Source organism: Vombatus ursinus, unplaced genomic scaffold, assembly GCF_900497805.2.
Source record: "Vombatus ursinus unplaced genomic scaffold, bare-nosed wombat genome assembly UNPS02004677.1, whole genome shotgun sequence".
Classification (NCBI taxonomy): domain Eukaryota; kingdom Metazoa; phylum Chordata; class Mammalia; order Diprotodontia; family Vombatidae; genus Vombatus; species Vombatus ursinus.
The window spans coordinates 1221044-1247213 of NW_020944455.1; the positions used below are offsets into that span (position 1 = coordinate 1221044).

The 26170-nt window shown below is 41.5% G+C and overlaps 1 protein-coding gene across 2 annotated transcripts in view; it reads left to right on the forward strand.

The window, feature by feature from the left end:
- The first annotated feature begins 166 nt into the window (after positions 1–166).
- Positions 167–26170, forward strand: part of ATG4A (autophagy related 4A cysteine peptidase) — a 70573-nt gene continuing 44569 nt past the window's right edge. The window contains exons 1-2 of one of the 2 annotated variants that reach the window (XM_027839008.1): positions 273–353; positions 22807–22954. In XM_027839008.1, the coding sequence (XP_027694809.1) occupies positions 22882–22954 (73 nt within the window). In that variant the 5' untranslated portion in view covers positions 273–353; positions 22807–22881. Of the gene's footprint in view, positions 354–22806; positions 22955–26170 lie in introns of both variants that reach the window. The other variant, XM_027839017.1, reaches the window with a different exon arrangement.

The following is a 26170-nucleotide window of genomic DNA, read 5'->3' on the forward strand; positions in this document are numbered from 1 at the left end:
AGGCGGGACCCCAGCCACTCAGGACTCTCTACTCTTTCCCCACCTCCAGAGCCCAATCGTTCCCCTCCCTCACCTCCCCCCATCCTTGCCTTATCACAATAGCCTTCTGGGAGGTGTAGTTCTATGTAGGCTCCAGGCGGGGGAGCCTTCGCCAATACTCTACCTCAGGGTGTTGGGCTACGAGTCCCAGCGTGCCTCGCGGCGCGCAGTCGCAGTGCAGTCTGCGGTATGCACCAACGATGACAGCTGGAGAATGGAGTGGAGGCCTTGGAGCGGCGGCGGAGGCGATGGATGGGTCAGCGAGCGAGCTCAGGCTTCTGGGGACACACTCCGAAGCCCAGGAGAGAAACGGGGTGAGTGGTGCCCGAAGGCTAGGTGAAGGGCTCAAGCGGGCACCCCTGGCTGGGAGCTTCGCTGGCCGCCCGGCCAGGTCTCTCTGCTCAGAGGGACGGGCTCGCGGCCAGAAGAGGTCGGGGGAGATGTTCCCAGGGGTCACTTAGGGACGTTGTCCGAGTTAGGAGAGCCCGAATCAGTGTGCCCAGGGGCGGATCCTGGGGGTCCGGCCGTTGCCGAAGAACTGACACAGGCCCCGCAGTGACGTCATGCAGAGGCCGCGTCGCTATGGACTTATTCTTGCCCCGCCCTAACGCGGTGACGTCACATGGCCATTCCACCTAAGTTTCTGTGGACATTATGACGAGCACGGCATCATGGCAACCGCAGTCCGAGGTTTTAGGTTCACAGGTTGAGAGGCCAACCTCATCTTTTTACAGATGGGGAAACTGAGGCCCGGAGGTGAAATGACTTGTCCCAGGTTACATGTAGGATCCTAGATCTAGAGCTGGAAGGGTTCTCAGAGTCCATTATACCCAGTCCCCTCATTTTACAGAGGAGGAAAGTGAGCCTCATAGAGGGGAAGTAATTTATTTGAGGTCACACAGAAGGACAAAGGTTTCAAATTGAAGGCCATGTAACCCCCCTCATTTTACAAAGAAGGAAAATGAGGCCCAAGAAGGTGATGAGACTTGCCCCAGCTTGCATAAGTAGCAAGTGGCAGTCATGATTTGAACCTTAGTCTTCCAAATCCAACCCTCTCCATGACCCCACCAGTGGTTACCTGCCTCAGTCTCCCACTACATCTGGGCCTGGTTCCAGCTATACTTCATTCATTGGACATCCTTCCATGCCTCCCTCCCGACCTCCAACTTATACTATCCCCTATCCAGTTCTGGAACCATAGTAAATCAGCTGTCATTGCTCCAAGAATGGGTGTGTCAATTTACTCCCCAGTGGCAGCATTTGCCCTCCCTGTATCTTTTCAAACCAAAAGATCCCTTTCTGGCCACCACTCATACATGTGGTATTTGTCTTTTAAAATGTAAACTCCTTGAGGTCTGGGACACCTTCTACCAGTGTAAATATAGCCAACCCATTCTGCAGCTTCATAGGACAGTAGATTTAAAGCTGGAAGGGCTACCCCCTCATTTTACAAATGTGGCATTTAAAAAGTTTGAAAGACATAATTTCTGGGCAATTTAATCATTTTATTAATAATACTAGAGTTTTTAATAAAAGGCCAGTGGCACTCTGGAATGCCCCTGGCAATCACAAGGTGGCTGGCTAACTGCTTATATGCCTTTGGAAGAAGGGTGTATCAATTCTGATTGGTTAACAATTAATGAGAGGGGCAGCTAGGTGGCGCAGTGGCACCAACTTTGGAGTCGGGAGGAATTGAGTTCAAATTCGGCCTCAGGCACATAACACTTACTAGCTGTGTGACCCTGGACAAATCACTTAACCCCAATTGCCTTGCCAAAATTACAATTTACGAGAGTGTGAGTATTATAATAAGGGGCCGAGAATGATATGAAATCAAAGAGAGACTTTCTCAATACCCAGACCACCCCCAGCCTTGGGCTATCTATTCAAAGAATTTATCCCCACCCATACTTGAGTAGTAGCACTAAAGGCTTCCCCAGCTGGGTGGGGTCAGAACAAGATTATTGAGAAAGTTAATCCAATCTCATCAGCAATACCTCCAGAGACTGAACTTTTGAAATGAGCACTTTCGAAAAAAGGGCGGGGGACACCCTGGATCTCTCCAAATCACTGGTTATTAATAATCATTTCTCTCACAGATGAGAAAACTGAGGCCCAGGGAGAAGCAGTGACTTTCCCCAAATAGCAGAACCAGCATTCAAATTCAGGTCCTTTGACTCCAAATTCCCTTCTCTTTTGACCAAACCATATAGCCTTGATTATAGTCTTAGAGAGTTGCTTGAGGCACTTAGAAGTTAAGTGATTTGCTCAGAGTCACATAGCCACTGTGGGAACCCCAACACTATGATTTTGCCTAAGAGTAGAAGGGCTACTATGAGCTTTTGAGAGTGATAAAGGTTTCTTTGTTTTTAGAAGGCTGGTTGAAATTAATGATTTATAATCCTTGCATTAAGTCAATCTTGTGGCTTACAATGTTTTCCAAAGCTTCTTGGAGATAGCAGAAACAGAGATTTTTCCAAATAATAGACCTGGTTCTTGGCTGCCCTACAGCATATTCACATGCTTTCCCCTTCCCCCCCCCACCCTCAGGAAACCACATTTTAAACTGTTTTAGAATTTTTGTAAGTATATGCAAGGTCATGTGGAAGAGAAAGACATTAGCAGCTGAGCAAGATCAATAAAGGCCTCACATAGGAGGTGGCATTTGAGCTCAACCCAAGAAACTGGGGATTCTGTGAGGTGGAAGTGAAGAGGGAGTACCTTCCAGCTCTGGGGGACAGCTTGGACAAAGACAGCAGGATAGGAGATGGAGTGGCCTTTGTGAGGAACAGCAAGAAGGCCAGTTTGGCTGGAAAAGAGAGTGAGTGAAAGGGATATAGAATGTATAATAAGCCTGGAACTGGGACTAGATGGACAGATTTGCCTAGGGTCCACCTACAGGACAGGGCATGGCTTGATAGTACAACAGTAGGGTCTCTAGGTATATTCCATCTTCACAGGTTATCACTTGGGCTTTGAGCTGATACTAAGGAACCACTGGAAAACAAAGCCCTATAGACAAAAGAGCTTATTTGAGTTCCCTTCATAGATGGACAGTATGTTTTTTATGACACATTTATTCCATTTGGAATGTTGGGCTAAGTCTAAATTCTGGATCCTTTAAGCAGAAGTTTTCCTCTGTAAACTACAGCACATGTGTGAGAGAAATGATTATTAATGACCAATGATTTGAGGAGATTCAGATTTCCACCTTTTTCTTTTATCCTCATTTCAAGACCTATCTGAAGATTGAGCTAAACTTCTCCTCTGTCCAGACTCCACCCAGGTCAGGGAAGCCACAGTGCTCGACTCAGGTTTGGGTGGGGATAAATTCTTCTAATAAATTGGCCAAGGCTGGGGGTAACTTAGAAGTAACTGATATAATCAAAGTTCAGGTCCAGCCCCTCATTGCAATATTCATTCTGTCATTAATTGTTAACCAATCAGAGTTGATTGCCACCCTCAGGAACACCTTTCTTCCAACGGGCATATAAGCCATGAGCCCCTACCATGATTGTCTTTGGTTTAAGAGAGAGACCATCCTTTTTATTAATAAACATCCTGGTGTTACTAATAAAATGATTAAATTTCCCAGAAACTGTCTCTTGAACTTTTTAAATGTCACATGTATCGCTTGGGAAATGCCAGTTAATAGGTAAATATTTATTGGGTGCCTCCTATGTACTAAATGTTGGGGATACAAAAAGACGCAAAAGACAGTGCTTGCTCTCAAGGAGATTACATTCTAATGGGGGACAACATGCAAACAAATATATACAAAGCAAGCTATATACAGGATCAATAGGAAATAATCGACAGATGGGAGGCATTGGAATTATAAAGGGTTGGGGATGGCTTCCTGTAAAAGATGGAATTTTAGTTGGGACTTAAACCAAGGAGGTCAGTAGGCATAGATGAGAAAGGAGAGCATTCCAGGCATGGGGGACAGCCAGAGAGAATGTCCAGAGCCTATACATGGAGGCCAATGTTGCTGGATCAGATAGTACATGGTAGGGACTAAGGTGTGAGAAGATTGGAGAGGTGGGAGGGGGCTAGGTAATGAAGGGCTTTGAATGCCAAACAGAGCATTTTTATGATTGCCAAAGAGAGGCGATAGGAAGCCACTGACCTGCACTTTAGGAAAATCTGGAGGATGGATCTACATGGAAGAGATGGCAGGCAGACCCACCCACAGGCTATATTTACCCCCTGGAAAGCCCAACATAAACCCGAAGGACATTGGTTTGGACTGTCTAGCTTTCTCTGACCTTTGCTTGCTCAGTCACCTTTATTATTTTTATCTGCAGCCTGGAGCCTCAGGCATAATTAGCTTTCGGCAAGCTGGGTACCTTCTGCGCCTCTGATGAAAACTGTGTAAATGCAAGCCTAGGTATTAGGGCTCCTGTGATCCTTGTCCTGCTTCCAGTTTGTTGTCCAGCACTGGTGATAATTCTTTTTCACTTGCTGCTTCCCCCCCTCCCCCCCAATATTCCCATTGCCTTATTTTTTCATTCATTCATTTATTTATTTTGAGATTGGGTCTCTCCCTCTGTCCCAACCTGAAAGTCCAGAGGCCATGATCTGCAGGGCAGCTTTGAACTGCTCCATTTCTGACTTGGGCTGGTTCACTCTTCCTGAGGCAGCCAGGTGGTCCCCAACCGCAGGGGGTTCACTGTGTTGCTTGATTGGGTGCTTGATTGATTCCCCAATCAGTTTTAGCCCTACTGGAGCTCAGAACTCCAGAACTCCAGGGCTCCAGTGATTCAGCAGCTCCTGCCTTCCAAGCAGCAACAAGGATGTGTGCCCCGACAGCTGGCCTCCCATTGCCTCTTGGTGAAAATGGGAAGCAACGTGGTATTGGGACAATTACCTTCAATCTCAATGCAGTCACTTAGTTATATGTAAGGTCAATTAACAAGGGTCAAAAATTACCCAGAGCAAACACTTTTCCGTGACCACCACTGAATATTTTAATTAAAATTTTTTTGTTATAGTATTAACTTGAAGATAATCAACAAACAAACATTTCCATACACAGAGAAGAATAGAAAAAGAATTGTACATGAAACCACAAATCTGCATTTTATAATGCTTGGGTTTTTAAAAAAATATGCAATAAAGTCAAAAGTTCCAAAGTTGTCCTGCTTTTTTGTGTCTCCTCTAATCAAGTCAACAACCTGAATCGTTTAAGCAAAAGTTTTCCTCTGTATACTACAATACGTGTGTCATTTGGGAAATGCCGATTAAAAACTATTTATTAGGTGCTTTCTATGTTCCAGGAACTGTGCTAAGTACTAGAGATTTAAAAAGGCAAACAAATATGTCTCTTCAACATCCTTCTGTTCTCTGTTCATTGAAAAAAATGTTACAATAACCTTTTTTTTTTCCTTTTCACTTTTTTCTCATCACTATTGGCAGTTCTTTTCTCCCTCTTGAATTCCCCCCCTTATAAAACCACCACCACCACCCTCCCTTGTAACCAATTATAAACAAGCAAAACAAATCCACATGTTGGCCATGTTCAAAAATGTATATCTAAGGCTGTCCCTTGGTACATCCCTCCCCCACCTCTAGGTCAGGTGGAATTGTGGTTAGTTATTATTTTGCCTTTCAGAGTTCCCTATTGGTGTCCTTTACCGATCTCTTGGGTGATTAGCCTAGTGGTGGTTTTGCTACTTCAAAGTATGTAAATAATTTAGTGACTTGGAGCATGGTTCCAAATTGCTTTCTGAAATGGCTAGACCAATTCACAACTCCACCAACAGTGTATTAGTGTGCTTATTTTCCCACAACCCCTCCAACGTTTGTTATTTCCTTAGTTATCTTTGCTAATCTGACGGGTGTGAGGTAGAATTTCAGAACTACTTTAATTTGCTTTTCTCTAATTATTAGGAACTTGGAGTGTTTAAAAAATTATAGTTTTTGGGGCAGCTAAGTGGCACAGTGGATAGAGCACCGGCCCTGGATTCAGGAGTACCTGAGTTCAAATCCGGCCTCAGACATATAACACTTTCTAGCTGTGTGACCCTGGGCAAGTCACTTAACCCTATTGCCTAGCCTTCCCCCCCCCCCAAAAAAAAAATTATAGTTGTTGATAACTTGGATTTCTTTATTTGAAAACAACTTGTTTATATTTGACCATTTTTCAACTGGGGAATGGCTCTTAGTGTTATAAATTTCTATCAGTTCCTTGTATAGCTTGGAAATGAGACCTTTCTTTATCAGGGAACTTAACACATTTTTTCCCCCAGTTTAAATAACCCAGTTTCCGATAAATTGAACAAGGCATAAATGAATTTCTGTAGTTACATGCCTTATTAATCGCTCTGTTTTGTCTTTTTGTTGATGAAAGTGTTTAGATATATAAATTTTCCCTTCCCTACTGCTTCAACTGCATTTCCAGAGTTTGGTATATTGTCTCATTGTTGTAATTTTCTTTGATTAAATTACCTATTGTAACTATGTTTTGCTCTTTGACCCACTAATTCTTTGTTTAAATTACTTAGTTTCTGATCAATTTAAAATCCCACAACCCCCTCCCCCCAATCTTTATTGCTTAGTAATTTTAATGAGTTGTGGCTAGTATTGGATAGGTTTAATATTTCTCTTGTCCTGCATTTGTTTGAGGTTTTTATGCCCTCGTTCATGATCAGTTTTTGTAAAGTTTCTGTGTACAGCTGAGAAATAGATATACTCCTTTCATTTCTAATTCAGTAATTGTTACCGACCTACCATTATACATTTCTAAAATTCTATTCAGGTCCTTTACTACTTCTGTCTTTTTTTGATGTTGTTGTTAGCTATGTCTGGGTACAAAAAGGTTCCATTGAGGTTCCCAGATATTGTACATTTGCTGCCTATTTCCACCTGTAATTTGATTAATTTTTCCTTCAAGTATTTAGATACTATGCCATTGGTGCATATATATTAAGTTCTGACATTTTTCAGTTGTTTATATTGCCTTTAAGAATAATGTTTTCTTTTTTCACTTTTAATCTTGTCTATTTTTACTGTTGCCTTGTCTAAGATCTTGATAGCTACTCCTGCTTTTTTGAGTTTGCCTTGAGATATAAATTTCATTGTTGGGCTATGCTCTCCTTTTGTGCTCTGCTCTTCTGTTTTGTGGATGAATTCGTCCCATTCATAGTCATGGTTATGATGGTTAATTTTGTATTTACTTGTGATGTATAAAAAGTTCGAGACATAGTTTCTGGGTAATTAATCATTTTATTAATAATGTTAGCATATTATTAATAAAAGGATGGTCATTTGACCATCTCTCTTAGACCAAAGACAAATCATGGAACTCACTTAACTCTTGTATGCCCTAGGAAGAGTGGGTGTTCCTGAGGGTGGAAATCATCTTTGAATGGTTAACAAGTAATGAGAGAGAATGAATATTATGAGAGGTGGACCTATTATTATTATTTTTTTTTGCAAGTAGTATTTTATTTTTTCCAATAACATGTAAAGATAGTTTTCAGCATTAATTTTTTGTAAGATTTTGAGTTCCAAATTTTTCTCCCTCTCTTCTCTCCCCTCCCTTATACAGCAAACAATCTGATATAGGTTCTACATGTGCAATCATGTTAAACATATTTCCACATTAGTCATGTTGTGAAAGAAGAATCAGAACAAACGGGAAAACCATAAGAAAGAAAAAAAAGTGCAAATAGTGTGCTTTGATCAGCATTCAGACTCCATAGTTCTTTCTCTGGATATGGATAGCATTTTCATCATGAGTCTTTTGGAATTGTCTTGGATCATTGTTTCTGAGAGGAGCTAAGTCTATCATAGTTGATTGTCCACACAATGTTGCTGTTACTGTATACAATGTTCTGGTTCTGCTCACTTCACTGGGCATCAGTTCATGTAAGTCTTTCCAGGTTTTTCTGCTTGTCGTTTCTTATGGAACAATGGTATTCCATTACATTGGTAAACCACAGCTTGTTCAGCCATTACCCAATTGATGGGCATCCCTTCAATTTCCAATTCTTAGCCACCACAAAAAGAGCTGCTATAAATATTTTTGTATATTTGGGTCCTTTTCCCTTTTTTCTGATCTCTTTGGGATACAGACCTAGCCTTGGTTTTGCTGGATCAAAGGATATACACAGTATGGTTGCCCTTTGGGCATGGTTTTAAAATTGCTCACCAGGATGGTTGGATCAGTTCACAACTCTGAGGTTACCTGTTCTAATGAGGGTGACTTTGATCTTGTCATTTACTTACAAATCACCCCCAGCCTTGGGTAATCTAATCAAAGACTTTATCCCCACCCATAGCTGAGTAGAACACCAATCAGATCTTATTATCAGCAATGTCTTTCAGCTGCTGGCATGGCCCAGTAGAGAATAAGATTTCAGAGAGGGATAAATCCCCAATACTAAGTTAGTTATTTAATAATCATTTCAGCCTCTATCCCATTCATTTTGTACTTCTCTTTGTTCTCAAAGAGCAAGAAGTGTGTGATCAGTGCTAGGGATCTAGAATTTATTATTAATATATACTAAAGAAGAATAATAAATTTGTTAAATTTATTTTTTTGTGTTTATTCACCTCCATTTCCAAATGTATCTCTCTCTTATTCTTCTACCTGAAGTTATCCCTTATGATAATAAAAGAGTAAGGGGGAATAAAGCATTTCAGCAAAAACAAACCAACACGTCTACTGAATCTGACAGGATATATAGTCATCCACACCCATAGTTCCTCACTTCTGCAGAGAAGGAGAATTAATTGCCTTTTTTTATCCTAAACTTAACCAACACCAAATGAGATGGTCATTTCCATATCTAACGCAAAAGAGAAAAGGGAACTGTCCAAGATCCTGAATCTGTATTATGACCAACTTACTTTTCTGTTTAGGCATATATTACTTTCAATATGTTATCTCCAAAGTTGCCTTGCTTTCTGTTTCCAAATCATCTTCATTCTGTTATGTTCCTTTTCTTCCTGAAAAAGAAATTATTCTGAACCTAAACACCAAAAAAAGAACATTTCCTACACACAACAGAACACAAAAAGATTCTACATGAAACTGAATCTTCATTTCATACTGCTTGCTTTAATAATTAATTGTACATGCTATTTTCAAAACTGTTCTACTTGTCTTTGCTTCTTTCTGAATTTTTTCTTTTCTATCTGTGCATTTTAACAATATAATGTTCCTTTTTTTTTTGGTATCACTGTTGCTAGCCCCTCTTCCCCCAACAGTCTTCTTCCCCAATTAAAAACCAAGAGGAAGAGGGGGGAAAATTCTTTCATGGCAAGTAAGCATAATCAAGCAAAACTAATCCATACAGTGACTGTGTCCAAAAATGTTTTTCTCTTTCAGCACTTTATGTCAGTCACCTCCCTTTCAGGAAGTGGGTACCATGTTGAGTCATGGATCCTCTGGAGATGTGGTTGGTATGACCTACCCATATCTCTCCTGTCTTTTGTGACTAAACTCCTTGAGAAGACTGTCTAGAATAGTATGCCTCCACTTCTCTCACTCTCTTCTTAACTCTCTGCAATCTTGCTTATGACCTCATTATTCAACCGAAAGTGTGCTTTCCAAAGTTGTCAATGATCTCCTAACTGCTAAATCCAATGGCCTTTTCTCAATCCTCTTGAGCTCTCTGGCACTGTCAATCTTCATCTTCTCCATCACATTCTTTTCTCTCTAGGTTTTCAGGACACTGCTCTCTCTTGGTGGCCTTCCTCCAGATCTGACCACTCCTCAATATTCTTTGCTGGACCTTCATCCAGGGCATGCCCACCTTGTAAGGAAATCCTACAGGGCTTTCTTCTGGGCCCTTTTATCTTCTCTCTCTATACACTTCAGATGATCTAATCAATTCCCATGGATTCAATTACCATCTCTTTGCTGATGATTCTCAAATCTACCTATCCTACCCTAACCTCTCTGATGACCTCCAGTCTCTCATTCAGCTGCCTATTAGACATAATCAAACTAGGATGTCCCATGTCTTAAACTTAACATGTCCAAAGCTAGGTGGCTCTGCACTGGATAGAGTCAGGAAGATTCATCTTTCTGAGTTCAAATCTAGCCTCAGACGTTACTAGCTGTATGACCCTGGGCATACAGGACTGAAATGACTCAACAATAAAACCAAAACTAAACTCATTATTGTTTCCCCCTAAAACTCCTCCCTTCCAAACTTCACTATTCTTGTTGACGGCACCACCACTTCATCCAAGCTCACAACCTAGGAGTCATCCTTGTCTCTCACTCTCCATATCCAATCTGTTGCCAAGGCCTGTCCATTTCACCTTTGTAGCATCCTTCTCTCATCTGACACTGGCACTACCCTGGTACAGGCTTTCATCACCTCATGCCTGAACTATTGCGGTGACCTGTGGGTAGGCCTGTCTGCTGCAAGTCTCTCTCCACTCCAGTCCATCTTCCATTCAGCTATTATAGTGATTTTCCTAAAGCACAGGCCTGACCATGTCACCCTCCCCCTCCACCCCCCACCCCCCCCAAATAAACTCCAGTGGCTCTCTGTTATCTGATCAAATACAGAATCCTCTGTTTGGTGCTCAAAGTCCTCCGTGATCCTCCATTATCTTTCCAGTCTTCTTCCAGCACGATCTGCCCCTTCCCTCATGTACTCTTTCTATCCAAGGACACTGGTGGCCTTTTACTAATCCTTGGCAGGGCATTTCATTCCCTGACTGCTACATTTTTCACAAATCCGTCCCCCCCATGCCTGGAATGTTCTCCTTTCTCATCTGTACCTCTGGGTTTCTCTCAAGTCCTAGCTAAAACCCCACCTTCTGCAATAAGCTTTTTCTGATTCTCCTTAATTCTAGTGCTTTCCTTATTTATGTTGTATATGTCGTTCATACAGAGTTGCTTGCAAGTTGTCTCTCCCCTTAGGTTGTGAGCTCCTTAAGGGTAAGGATTGTCTTACTGCCTTTTCTTTTTTTTTTTGTATCCCCAGTGCTTAGTACAGTACCTGGCACAAACTAAGTACTTAATAAATGTTTATTGACTGATTGACCTTCTTTTCTTACTCCCCCCAATTTTGTTAACTCTATCACTATCATTCTTTCCCTCCCTGATTTCCTCTTCCGCTAAACTGAAGGAAATAAAAATAAAGCTCTCATATCAAATATGCATAAATAAATCCCTTACATTCTCAATGTCTCAAAATGTGTATCTCATTCTATACCTTAAGAATTCATCACCCCTGTCAGGAAGTAGGTAGTATGTTTTATTGCTGGACCTTTGGAATCTTGGTTGGTCATTACATTGATCAGATTTCTTTATTAGTCTTAAAAAATGTTTTTGTTATAATGTTGTTTTTACATAAAGGTCCTCCTGGTTCTACCACCCTTGCTCTGCATCACTCCATGTAAGTCTTCCTGTGTTTCTCTGAAGCTGCCCTTTCAAAATTTCTTTCAGTGCATATTCCATTACATTTGTATACTATAATTTGTTTATCCATCCCCCAATTGATGGACACCTTCTTAATTTCCAGTTCTTTGCTATGACAGAGATACTAAAAATATTTTTGTACCTGTACGTTCTTTTCCTCTTTATTTTTGGAGGGTCTAGGATTAGTATTGGTATTGCTGGGCCAAAGGGTAAGAACAGTTTAGTGACAGCTCTGGGCCTTGTTCCAAACTGCTTTCCAGAATGACTGGAACTTGGTGGTGGTATCACCAATAGTCCACTAGTGTGCTTAACCCATAGCCCCTCTGATAATTTGTCATTTTCCTCTTTTGTCACCTTTACCACTTTGAGGGGGTGAGGGGGGGGAACTGGAGTTGTTTTCATTTGCATTTCTCTAGTGATTTGAAGCATTATTTGCTAATGATTGTGGATAGCTTGGATTTTTTCCCTTTGAACATTGCCTCTTTATATCCTTTAACTAAATGGATATTTGGGAATATTGGGGAATAGCTCTTATTCTTAGTTGTTTGAATTAGTTCTTCATATACCTTGGCAGAAGAATGTGCTGCAAAGACTTTCCCCCAGTTATCTGTTTCCTTTCTGATTTTTGAACTGCATTCATTTTGCTTGTACAAAACCTTTTTGATGTTATAATAATTGACATTGTGTTCTAAACCTGGATCTCTAGCTTCGGGTCTTACTTTGGGCCTTAGTGCCAGGGCCAGGCTCTGCCCCTCCCTTACTCTCAAGTAACATGGTTAGGCCTGTGGGATATATGGATGTTGCCTCTGCATATCACTCAATCAGAGGTTGGAGTCAGAGAAATATATATATATATATATTTTTAAATTATTATTTCCACAAAAAGCCAAGTGGAAACCTTAAGGAATGCAGTCTGGGGGCTAGATGGAAGTTGAACAAAAGGGAGTTATATTAAAATAAGAAAACACTGTTGGTAGTAAATAGGCTGACAGGTGGAAAATCAGTTCTGAGCTTAACATAAAAAGGCGTGTTCCCAAGCTAGGGCCGAATAGAAGAATTGTGAGAAGTGGGAGATGTAATTGGGGTAGAGACTCACGTGGGGAAATTAGGCGCTTTGGATAGTCTGTGACCTCTATAGTACTCATTGAATAGGGAAACAGGGGAAGGAAATTCGAGTGGAGAATAGGGAATAAAAAGGTGTACATTTGTCATATGTGTGCTCCCACATATGTGCTCTTACACATACAGGATGCCTGGCCTTCCCAGGTCGTTAATAAAGTTTCTTCCTGATTCAACAATGACTTCATGGCATTCGTGATATTGATTATAGATAACAGGCCCTATGGGTCTTGCCCTGGCACCCCTGGCTTCCACTTCCTTTGGTGTGTGGCAGGTCTCAGCTCAGCACACTAGCAGCTTTCTCTGTCCTCAATCCTCGTCCTATGGTTGGTTGGCTGTCCCTGATCAAGGCACTGGGTGATCTCCCTCCACTCTGGGGTTTCCTGGATCATGAGGGTGGCACTCCGTGGTGTTATCCTCTTTGTGGTGCACTTGCTCATTTCTTCTCTGTTCCGCCTGTCTACCTGCCCGTCTCTCTGGTAAGACTTCTCTTCCATGGCTTCTGGCTGGGGTTTTGTGTCCTCCTGGGCTGGACAAAGCAATTTACTGAAGCTTCTCTTAGGATTTCTTGGTTACTATGCAGTCTGATGCTCTTTTTAGGTCATTACTGTAATAAAAGTAGGAGAGTGTAGCTTCAGTCTGATTTACCACATTGCTCTCTGATCACTGAGTGGATTGGTGATGTGCATTACACCCAGCCTTTTCTTTCTTTGCTGCTATTTTGACTAAATAGTTTAAGGCCAGGACTTTGCATGATTAGTTGTCTGGTTTCAAGGTAAGGATTAGAATCAGAAAGGCTTTTGAACCTTCAGTGAAATGTTCTGGTTACTCTTATTTTCCTGGCCTTCCTACAGCTGCAGTGTGAGCTGAATGTCCCATCCCCATAGCCTCACACCTGTGTTTTACATTCTAGGTCAGTGGAAAAAGAGTTCTTAGGTATGAATTTTCACTTTGCACCCAACTTCTATTCTATATTTGGAGAGGTTTCTAAAATGGAAAAAAAAATGTACTGTCTAATTTGATTTTACTAGGAGGAAAAAAAAACCATGCCAACCAGAATTTATTCAAAAAATTTTTTTTCATTGATAGTTTTTGGTTTTACATTTTCATGTTACAACATTTACATTTATAAAATGTTTTTACATTTCACATCCTAAATTTTCCCCTATATTTCTCTGCCTTCTCCATCACACTCAGTCAGTAGACGTTTATTAAGTGCCCTCTATGTGCCAAACATTAGGAATACAAAGAAAGGCAGAAAGACCTGCTCTTGGTGAGGGGGAGGGGAGAAACAACCTATAAATAACTCTGTAAAAACATACTGTAGACAGGATAAATTTGAAATAATCAACAGAAAGTTTAATGGGGAATGGGAAAGGCTTCCTGTAGAAGGTGAGATTTTAGCACGGACTTGAAGGAGGTAAGGGGAGCCAAGGAGGTGGAGGTAAGTCGGGAGAACATTCCAGGCATGAGGGAGAGCTGAAAAAATGCTGGAGTCGGGACATTCATTCCATAATTTAGGGGTGGGCCTATCTTAGGCTGTTCGTTCAGGTTCAGTGTTGAAATGAAAGGAGGCATTTGTAAGTCATTGAACAGTCAACAGAAGGAGGTTTATTTAGCCCTAACATAGCAAAGATATGTGACCAGGATTCAGTGGTTCTTAGCTCCTATAAATGAGGCCTACTCACCTCCCTGGAGAAACTTGTCTGCTTGGCAGAACTGGGGGAAGTGACTCTCCTGGTCTTCAGACATGCACCAGGTCCAAAGGTCATCTCCCCTCTTGGGTGGACCTTTGTTGCCTCTAGGTGACTGGGAAGCCATGTCTGCCCAGTCTGAGGCCAACAGGAAGATGCATCTTGGGGAGACAGACAGTGAGTCTTGCTTTACCCTCAGACCTGAAGAGGAGAAACCAACCAGCCAAACGGATCAGTACATTGAAAGCCTGAAACTCAGTGCACCTTGGTAATGGAGTAGGGAGCAGGAGAGGAATGTCTTCCCAGAGTTACAACAAAGTTCCTAGCACATCCCAGTTACGTGCCTGGCACTGTCATTTGTATTTTAAACATTTCACAAAACAAATAACTCACTAGGAAAAGTTTGGACACTTTTAAAGTCCAGTTATTTACTCCAGTATTTTAGTCATTTCTTTGGTGTGCATATTCCCCAACTCATGCAGAACAGAGTTCCGTTGACCAAAAATTCTTTACCCCTTTGACCCACCTGGTGATGAATGGGTCTCCCTGCATTGAACAAGGCTGGTCTGGCCACTGCCAGGCAGCATTTATCTCCAGGCCTCACCTTAAAACCTTTCTAGCTTGTTAGGAGTAGGTACAACTTATACTTTGCTGGCTTAGCCTCCCACAGTTTAGGGTCAACACCGTGCTTTGGAGCAGGGTTCTAGTAGAGAAAAAAAACCACAGGAACTGAAACATAGTTCCTTTTCTTTTTTTCTTTTCTTTTTTTTGCAGCTATACAAACAAAAAAAAACAATATAAAAGTTTTTATTAAGGTATGAGATGGTATGGATGGGTTATGATTCCCATAGGTTAGATCATAGAGCCACTGAGGCAGATCTTTGAACCTGAGCCGCTCCCCCCCCTCCCCAAAGCTGAAAGCATTACATTTCTCCCAAAATATTCTTGTCAAACAATAAAAAGGCCCTTGTCAAACAATGAAAAATGCTAGTTCTGTGCCAGTAATAGGAATCGCCAGCTTCATGTCTATTATCCCAGAAAAATGGCTGAATTCAGAGAGGCTCATTCTCCTTTTGGCTCCAGGGTGATAACTTTTTTTTTTTTTTTGGTCTGTCCACAGGCACTCTTGAATTGTCTAGTAAGTTCCAAAGGGTTTTTGATTTGTGTTGATGGCCTGATCACACCATTAAAATTACAGATTGTTGAGGTAATTCCAGGCCTGGGTGACAAGGGCAGGACTAGATGGAAATAGCTAGTAGTCTCATTTAGGATGTTGAATACATGAAAGAGAGTGAAATCAGGCTGGAAAGGTAGATTGGAGCCAGATTGTAGAGGTTCTTATATCCCAAACTATGGCATTTGTAACTTATTCTAGAAGTCTTGAGGAAACCACTAGAAGTTGTTGAATAGGGTGACTATGTGATCACACCTCTCCTTAAGGAGATCATTATTGGAGACCATTTGAAAGATATATTGGAAAGACCAGAGGCAGGGAGACCAGTTAGAAGGCAAAGACCACATACCAGGTTAGAGATTAGGCAGGTGGGAATAAAGTGGTGAATTCAACAGACGTTTATTCAATGCTTACTGTGTCAAGTTTTGTGCTGAGCCCTGGGGATAAAAGGAAAGGCAAAACTGTCCCAGCTTTCCAGGAGCTAATGTTCTGATGGGGAGAAGAGGGCATGCAAACAACTATGTACTTGCAGTATAGATACAGGGTAAACTGGAGGTAATCTTAGAGGGAAAGTACCTGGAGAGAAGATAACAGTAGATAACAGCTGTCCGAATCTTGATTGTTAATAAATATGGATTGAATGAACCTAAAGGGAGGAGAGGTTACCAAGTGATGGTGGTAGAGGGAGAGTCTGTAAGTAGCTTTGGGGACCAAGGAGTATTCTGACTCCCCCATGGTGACCAATGAATGGCATATAAGTGCCACTGGTACTGGAAAGGGTAGTCAGGGATTCCATGTTCTGGAGGGAGCCAGACGAGGTGTGAAGTTAAATGGTTTAAGATGGAGTAGGCTTTCCAGGAGAGGCTGTGGAAGGAATGGGTGGGTCTGAGGTGGAATATTTAGGGGGTAGGGTTAGGGTGATGGGATTATGGGAACAGGATATGGGGGATGAGCCAGAGAGTGTCATGAAAACCTAGAGAAGGGAGTATCCAGGAGGAGAGGGTAGGCCACAGGGTCAAATGCTTCAGCCAGATTGAGAGGGAGGAGGACTGAGAAAAGGCCATCAGATCTGGAAACTGAGACATCAGGTAACTCTGGAGAGGGCACTTTCAGTTGAGTGATGAGGCTGGTAGGAAGCTGGATTGAAGAGTAAAAGAGGGGGAAGTGTAGGCAGCAAGTGTTTTTCTAGGAGTTTGGCTTAAGACCATGAGAGTGGCCTGTGAGAATGTTTGAATAATGGGGGACACCTGGCTGTTTGTAGGCAGCAGGGAAAATGCCAGTCAATAGGGAGAGGTTTGAAGACCAGAGAGAGGGGGCATAGGAGTTTGCAATGTAGTTATAATTGTGTTTATTCTAACTATTTTGCATAGAGCAATTTCTAAAATATATTCTAAACTTAATTCCTTTCTTTTTTGAAACAGAGGATAAGGAACATAATACAGTTATCCCTTCCATATCACAACTTTCCCCATTGTGGTTTTGATATATCATGGGTTGGTATAAGAAATTAAATGGAAATTTTGGAAGAGTTTTGCAGAAGCCACAGACAACACGGAGAGGCCAGCAGATGACACAGAAAAAATTTAGAAATTCAGAAATGTATAAACTATATGTGTAGTATTGTATAATATCAACATATTGTACCTTTTAATATCATAATAATTCAGACTTCTTCTCTGGTACAGAGGGAGGGTCAAAACATTTTATGTAGATATTCCAGATTGTGGGGGCGCACACTCCCTAACTCCCACAATGTGGGAGGGATAACTATAGCTTTTTTTTTTTTACCAAGGCAATTGGGGTTAAGTGACTTGCCCAGGGTCACACAACTAGTAAGTGTCAAGTGTCTGAGGCTGGATTGAACTCAGATCTCCCCGACTCCAGGGCTAGTGCTCTATCCACTGTGCCACCTAGCTGCCCCTGTATAGCTTTTTTGATGACAATCATTCTCATTGATTATTCTTATACCATGTTATAATTCAATGCTTCCCTCAGATGTTATTTGTTCTTCTTGGCTCCAGACTGCTCTGCTTTGGGAGTTCCTGTGTTATCTTTTTATAGTTTTTCCTCTTTCTTCCCTCCAGGTCAGCTGTCACTTCTCTAGCAGCAAACTTGCACACCCTTCCTACTCCTTTTCTGTTGTAGTCTTGGAGAGCAGACCACTGGACTTGTTTCAGTTGTTGTAAGCTATGACTCTTGTAAGCACAGATTCAGAGGGTGGGCCCCTCCTCTTAGGAGTTTATGAGTCTAGTGCCTGTGCTTTGTGACTTCTATTTTAGGTTATCAGTCATCTGTTTTGCTTACTTCCTGCTTCCTGACTGTATCCTGGATAACTGAAATATTACTTTAGCATGGTAAAGTCCTTGAGGATAGGTATTATATCTTCTGCTTCTTTTTAGATCCCAGTGGCTAATCCAGTATTCACGGCATGGTGAAACCCAATAAATACTTGACAGTCGATTAACTGAGACCTTAGGCCCTCCGAGCTCTTAAGAGTTACAATATACACCTATCTTGCCTGATTTTTGGTTTGTGATTTCAAACTGTCCTTGCTCAGTTGTGCTTGAGTCTGAAGAGCTAAGTCCTAGGGGTAAGCTCCATTCTCTGAGACAGAAATAGTTAGGGTCCCATCCCTGAAACCAACTCACCCTTGATGCACCAACCCACCTCACTGTTCATCACCCAGGTTCATGCCTGGGAGCAGTTTGCTTCCTACTAATATCCCATTATGGGGGCATGTGACCAGATTATTTATGACTCCCATCCCAGGTAACTCAGGGGTATATGGGCCATACCATTTCTTGACCTCTGAAAATCTAAGCTTCAAATTCAGATGGCAGGAATAGAGCACAGAGATTTGAAAGCTTGCCTGTTCTCACTGAGCAATATTTGGTACAGCTATTGTTTCTGCTGGGGGAGAAGGGCAGGGGAACAGATCCACAGATGGCAGAATGGGGTGTAGCCCTCCAGAAACGTTCTCTTGGGAAGTGAGGGAGGGGGTCTGCCGATAACTCTAGTCACGGCAGGGCAAAATCGACTATTCCAAATTCTACAGTTGAGACCTTAATCTAATGGATGTGCCCTGGCTAAAGGTACAGCAAAGGCTGGAAATCATAGCTAGAAGGAACAAGGATCCTTTTGTATTCATTCACTGTCCCTTAGTTACTTGACATAGAATCAGGAGACTTGAGTTAGAATCTCCTGCCAGATACTTATTAGCTGCGTCACCCTGGGTATAATATTTTACCTCGCAGACATTCAGTTTCCTCATCTGTGAAATGGGAATAATAACCATCCATATACTGCTGACGTCACATGGTGGTTGCAAACTTTGGAGCTGTGTGACTAGGAGCAGTTGTTTTATATTACTGGTCTGTTCTCAAGGCTGATTATTTCTGGCATTATGAAGATCTCACTCTAACGTGCACAGACAGTGTTAGCATATGAAAACATTTGCTATGCTTAGTTTCCTGGCAAAAGCCAAGCTCTATAAGACAAGCACTCTTTCATTGGAATTCAGACATATTTACTCTAACACAAATTTGACTCTGAAAACCCTTATTACTTGAGGTTCTGTGTAGAGTATTTTGTCTATTCATACTTATGCAAATATAACTTCAGGACCCAATTTAGGATTGTAGGATCCCCAGTCTAGAGCTCGAAGGGATCTTAGGGGCCACAGAGCCCAGTCCCCTCATTTTCAGAGGAGGAAACTGAGACCCAGTGTGGGGAAGTGACTTGCCCAGGGTCACACAGCTAGTATGTGCCTGAGGTAAAATTTGAACCCCAGATCTTAACAATTCCAAGTCCAGCACTACTGTGTCAAAAAAAAAAAATTACAAATTTTTTTTTAAAACTTCTCAATTTATACCTAAGCATACTTGTATGATTCCAGCCATTATTTCTAAGCAATTCGACTTGCTCAAGTTTAAGCTAATATTTGAATCTGTTACAAGCAAGCCTTGACAGAACCCATGCACAAAAGCAGAAATCCAACCACAGCTATCATTTATTTTTACAAATTAAGCTAATTAAATGTCAGCCTATTCAGGTTTGACTATCAGCCTCTAACAAAGCTAATTCTTAATTATTCCACAAGTTCCAACACATGTATCATTAACACCTAAAAGCAATGCTCTGTGAGATATAAATAGAGCAAAAAATAGCTCATTATTCAGCAACCCAACATTTGGTAACAATACCAATTTTTGTTTAGGTCCAAAATTTTCCAGTGATTAGATATACATTTTCATTTTTTTGTTTTTTTGTAGGCAATTAGGGTTAAGTGACTTGCCCAGGGTCACACAGCTAGTAAGTGTCAAGTGTTTAGTCTGTGGCCGCATTTGAACTCAGGTCCTCCCGACTTCAGGGCTGGTGCTGTATCCACTGTGCCACCTAGCTGCCCCATAGATATACATTTTCTATCAGGAGACCAAGAAGGAACCATAAACCAAATTGCAAAGCCTTTAATTGGGATAGAAGAGCGAACCACATGACGGAAAACTTAGCAATAGAATCCTTCTCAGAATCATAGTTTTAGAGGTAGAAGGGACCTCCACAACCATGTAGTATTCCGAACTATATGTGAAAGCCTCTGCACAGTAACATACCTGTTTAATGGCCATCTGGCTTCTATTTGCATACCTCTGGAGGCAGCCTAGCCCACTTCTAATTGTTAAGTTTTTCTTTGTTTTTAAGATATAAAACTTATTTTTAGGTTTTTTTTCAATTAACAAGTGTTTGTTTATTTTGTTCCTCCCTTTCACCTCCTAGCCATTGGAAAAATAAAAAGAACAAAATCCTTGTAATAAATTTGCAAAGTCAAGTGAAACAGATTCCCTCATTGCTATGACTCATTCTTTATCTTGAGTCCATCACCTCTTGCTCAGGTGGTGGGTATCATGCTTCATCACTGGGCCTCTGAAATTGTGGTTGGCTATTGCCCTGATAGAGTTCTGAAGCATTTCCAGATTATGCTTTGACTTACCATGTTATTGTTGTTGTAGAAATTGTTCTCCTGGTTCTGCTCATTTCACTCTGCATCATTTCATACAATTAAATCTTCCCAAGTTTGTTTGAAACCATCCCTTTGTCATCTCTTATGGGCCAATAGTATTGCTAGGAAGTTGTTGCCTTCATTGTTTTTATTTTTAAACTGCTATCAAGCCTAAACTCGCCTCTGCACTTTTTACCCTTTCTTCCTTGTATTGCCCTGTGGGACCAAAGAGAACCAGTTTAGTTCCTCTTCCATATGATGGCCCTTCAGATGCTTGAAGCCAATCTTGCAGGTTCCCTTTTTCCCCACTCTCACACCCCTCCCATCTCTTTTTCTCCAGGCTAAACATTCCTAGTTCTTCCAACTGGTCCTCATATGGTATGAACTCAAGACTCATTCACCATCCTGGTTGCTTTCCCCTGAGCATCCTGGGCCATCTCCAGTTGCCCTGATCAATATCTGACCACTAGATCCAGATGGCTCCGGAGGAGAAAGTGAGGCTGGTGACTTTGCACAGTCTGCCCTCACTTAAATCAAAGTCAATTGCAGGTCATATTATCATCTCCCTGATGTCATGGTCCTCTTTGAGAATGAAGGACATACAGAGCTTTCCCCTGGATTCTCTTCAGCTGATCGGTGTCTATCTTAAATTGTGACATCCCATACTCAACATGATATTCTGGAGATAGTCTGACCAGGGAGAGGGAAAAAAACTATTGCCTCCTTTTCTTCTCTCTAGACTTGCTCTCATTTGTTCACATAGGTTCAGTTGATCGCTCTCCCATCTATATACCCAGCTCTAATCTCTCTCTGGAACTGTAATCCTGCATTACCTGCCTGCTGGGCATCTCTGTAGCTGTCCCATTGGCATTTCAAAAACAACATATCCTCCTAAAGCTGCCTCTCCTCCAAACCTCCCTATTTTTCTTGAGGTTATTATCATCCTTTTGGTGACTCAGGTTTCCAAGTCCTTAGTCATCCCTGATTCTTCTCTCTCCCTCACCCTCCATGCTCAATCAGTTGCCAAGACTTGTTAGTTCTACCTGCACAAGATCTCTCCCATCCATCCCCTTTTCTGTACTCAAACAACCGCTTACTAGTTCAGGCCTGCATCACATCTCTCACTTAGACTGTTGCAATACGCTCAATTGCTTTCCTTGAGTTTTGTTTTTTTTTTTTTTAATAAAGGAAGGATTTGGGAGGGAGAGGATACAGTAGCAACAATAGTGATGAAAAGGAAGAAAAGAGTCATAATATCTAAAAAATGAAGATGAACAGGAGGTTAAGAAAGGCTAGAACAACATAACTTTGTAAGGTCTGCCTCCTCCCATTGATGAGTTACTCCTGGACCCTCCTTTGTGGAAGCACCTAGGCCTTCCTTCATTCCCTTCTTAGACTTGTTTCTCCCAGTCTTCAGAATCATGACCGCTAGTGGAAAGTTTTTCCTCCCTTCCCAATCCCCATCCCCTCTTCTCAGCTCCCTTTTGTGGGCTGAATATAACCTTGATACAAACATTTTTGTCTTCTGTACCCAGCTTTTAACCTGCTTGCCAAGTTAACAAAAACCAAAAAATTAGTCTCTGTGGTTCCAGTATCTCCCCTCTCCAAACCTCCTTCTATACCATTGGTCTCCAAACTTTTGCTTTTGTACCCCATCAGTAAAAAAATTTTGAGCATACCCCCATATATTTACTTATTTATGAATTATATACATGTACAACTGTACTAATAATTATGAATGTCATATGACACAAAATAGAAATGAAAAAGGATGAGATAAGTGAAAACATTTTTTTTTTGTTCTAGAATCATAGACAGTCACTGGCAGAGCAGGATGGGTGCCATGGTCTGAGCTGTGCAGTAACATTAATTTTACAGCTGAGTGGAAGATGGGCTGGAGTGGGGGGAGACTTAAGGCGGGGAAACTAACCAGCATCCTGTTGCAATAGGCCAAGTGTGAGGTTATGAGGCCCTGCCCCAGATGAGTGGCAGCATCAAAGGAGAGAAGGGGGCGTACAAGAGAGGAGTCTTGGAGGTAAAAAGGCAGGATTTGGCAACTGACTGGATATGAGGGAGGGAGACAGGGAGTCAAGGATGACACTGAGGTTGCATATCTGAGGAACTGTAAGAATTGGCCTTGATAGAAAGAGAGAAACTCCAAGTAGGAGAGGATTGGGGTGAGGGAAGATAATGTACCGAGATCTTTCTTTCACTGTTGTTGTTATTGTTCTCATTGTATATTCAGTGGAGTTCTGATAGGAACAGCCGGGGGACAAGTTGCTATCTTGCCCATGTTCTTTGATGCTTAATGTTCAGATCGTGCAGGTGGATAAAATAACGGACTTGCTATTGTTGTTACTGATGTTGTTGCTATTTTACTCAATTTCTTGACCAGAATCTCTAGTTTCTTCCTACCCTTGTGATGCATGGTGTAGCCCGTCCTCACCTATCCTAAGTGAAAAAGGCGGAGATGGAGTTCTTTCTCACTGGTCACTGCCCTGAATTGGAGCCTGTCTTCGAAGGGTTGACTACTATAACCAAAGGTGATTTAGGGCACAAGGGGTAGGTATATGGGTGTATGGGGAGGAGGGGAGGAATTTTCCTAGTGGCATCTCAGCTACTGTTGCTTTGGGGATCCAGGGCAAAGTTTAAATTGGAGACAAGTTCCACAATTGTGGGATTCCACCCACCCTCTGATTGGTTGGTCGGTCATGCTCTCCTTGGGATCAAGCCGTGGGCCTCCTAGGGCATCCCAGCCCTTATTTCAGAGACCATTATTCTAATCTAATTGCCAAGTGATTATTCCTAAAACACAGGCCTGACTATGGGACTCCCCCTGCTCAAAAGTTACCCCCTAGGATAAAGTACGAACTCTTTAGCCTGGCACTTACACCTGGCTCCTGCTTGTCTGTCCAGACTTTTACTAATTTACTAAGTATTCCACAAAGTCCAAGTCCAATCCCCATCTCCCATGCCTGCGCCTTTGCCAAAGCCATCTTTCCGACCAAGACCAGACACCCTCCTTGCTGCCACCTTTTAGAATCTCCCTTCCTTCAGGATTGGACTCAGGTGCTACTTCTTACTGGAAGCCTTTCCTGATGTGCCGCCCCCCCCCCCCTCCCCAGTTGTTAGGACTTTCTCGCTCCTCAAATTCTTTTGTATTTATATGTATTGTCCATAGACATCAAGCGAATCGAAACTCTGTCTTGGCAAAGGCTATTTAATTTTTGTCTTTGTTATACCCAGCTTCTAAATCAGGCTCTTAAACATGTCAGCTATCTTACAAGAGTTCATTGAATAGAATATTATTGTGGGGCTTCCTTATCAGCTACTTATTGGACTGGGAGGCCTCAGAGGGGCATTCCAATGTTGAGATCATAGGATTCCATAAAAATAACCCCTCTGTGCCAGAAAGAAGATTTTTCCTGGCATTAAAATATGTCTTCCTAGAAAGTGACCTTAACGTGGGTACCTTTTGCCACTTGCCTAGGTCACCAGCTCCCTTGCCCTTTCCTAGTCCTGACTTTCTTCAGAACTTGTTGCTGATTTGCAGTGTGGAAAAAGAGCAATTTGAGTTTGTTTCCCTGACAACTTTTCTTGGGGTAATAAGTCCATTCCCCCAAAAAAGTTAAAAGAAAATCACAACTTTCAGAGGCCACTGCCTAGTTTTGTAGCTTACCAGTAGGTGACATAAAGGGAGGACATGAACTTGAACTTTGCTGCTTTGGTGCCAACACTGACCATTGTCTTTGGTGGGTTCTCACCCTCCCCTCCCCAGTGTTGTCTCTGTTTACATTGTTGTAATCAATGTGAATGTTATTCTCTTGGTCCTGCTTCCTTTCTTCCCCATCACTTGCTAGAAGTCTTATCATGTTTCTCTGAACTCTTCATAGTTGGGTTCTTCTCATAGCATCATAATATTCCATCACAGTCATGCAGCACATTTTCCTAATCATTGGGAACGTAATCTTGTTTCAATTTATTTATTGCAAATAATATTGCTTTGAATATTTTTTGCTATACAAGTCTTTTTTTTAATTGTATTTTACTTTTTCCAATGACATGTAAAGATACTTTTCAACATTCATTTTTGTAAGATTTTGAGTTACATATTTTTCTCCCTTCTTTCCTTTCTTCCCCCCTCCCCAAGACAGCAAGCATTCTGATATAGGTTATACATGTACAGTCATGTTAAACATATTTCCACAGTAGTCATTCAACATTCATTTTTATAAGCTTCTGAGTTCCAGATACAAGGGTCTTTTCTTGCTGCCATTAACCTTCTTGGGATATAAATGCAGTCATGGGATTTTTAGGTCAAAGCACATGAACAATTGAATAACCTCTTGCTTAATTTCAAATCTTTAAAATACATAGGACCTAAGACCAACATGTCCTCATTGGTTCTCTGTGAAAGCTAGGATGACGAGGTACCTGAATGATATTGAAAGTTCATTTATATTCTTTGGGAGTGTTTTGATTATATCAATGAAAAAATAATGACAATATTTTCAATTCAAGCTATATACTCTCTTTCTTCCCAAGAAGCAGTGGGTAGTGAATTGGCAGTTTATTTTGTTGATCAAATAAGACAATGTATGTAAACTGCTTTGTGAACCTAAAGCACTATGTCAGCTATTTTTGTTGTTATTACTACTACTACTACTATTCCTTCTTTTCCTACTACTACTACTAACTCATAATTAAGTGGAGTTCAGGTAGAAAGTTTTTGGACAAATTTCTATCCTCCTAGTCTTCTTATGTTTAATATTTGGACTATTTGTGCAGATAGAGAAAATGATTATTAACTGTTGTTCATGTTATTGCTATTGCTATTTTACCCAGTTACCTAACCAGACTATTGAGTCTCAACCTTGATCACCTCACGGAACAGCCTCAGCTAGCCTTCCTGACTCCAAACTGTCTTGTTTCCAATCCATCCTGTGTACTGTCACATTTCCTATTTTTCTCTACATCTGTGATTTCATTGCTGAGGGGGAACTCCAAATGTGGAAACTCCCTCCATTATCACAGATAAAAAACTCATTTGTAATGTATAATTACCAATTATCTTTAAATACCACTTTCCTTAGACCTCTTTGCAAAAAATCTTCAGTTTTTCTTACTCCTACCTTGCTTTCAAGGACTTCCAAAGTCTGGCCCCACCCTCCCTAACCTAACCAGATTTGATTCCCACTGTTCTCCAATGTTTCCTCTTTACTTAGTCATTCCAGTCTTCTCAAATGGCCCACAAACATGCCTGGTTTATACCCACCTCTCTTCCTTGCCTTTATTCATACTTTCCTTTCACCTAAAATTCCCTCCCCTATCCACTCCCTTCCCCTTTGACTCTCCAAGTCCTGCCTTTTATTTTCCTGAATGGTATAAGGTCCACCTCCTTCCTTGAAGGAGAGCCAATTTAACAGCCCCTGAATATTCCAACTCACATGGAACTCCCTCCTTTTTCTTTGAGTTCCTCCAGCACTTCAATATTGCAGTAGCATTTGCTGGGATTTTCTCTTGTGTTTTACAAGTTTTGTCCGCCCAACTAGATTACAAACATAGGAAGTGCTTAATATATGCTCCCTGATGGGACTTTATCCCCAGAAATGAATACTTGTTGATTTGGCCAGATTTTCATGAGCCTCGCATTAATCTTACTTCTCCTTAAGACTTAAAGCCTTGTTGCTTTAGCTCCTTTAGGCCCCAGGCACTGGGAATAAAAATGATATGCTCTCTGCCTTCAGAATATTTCCAGT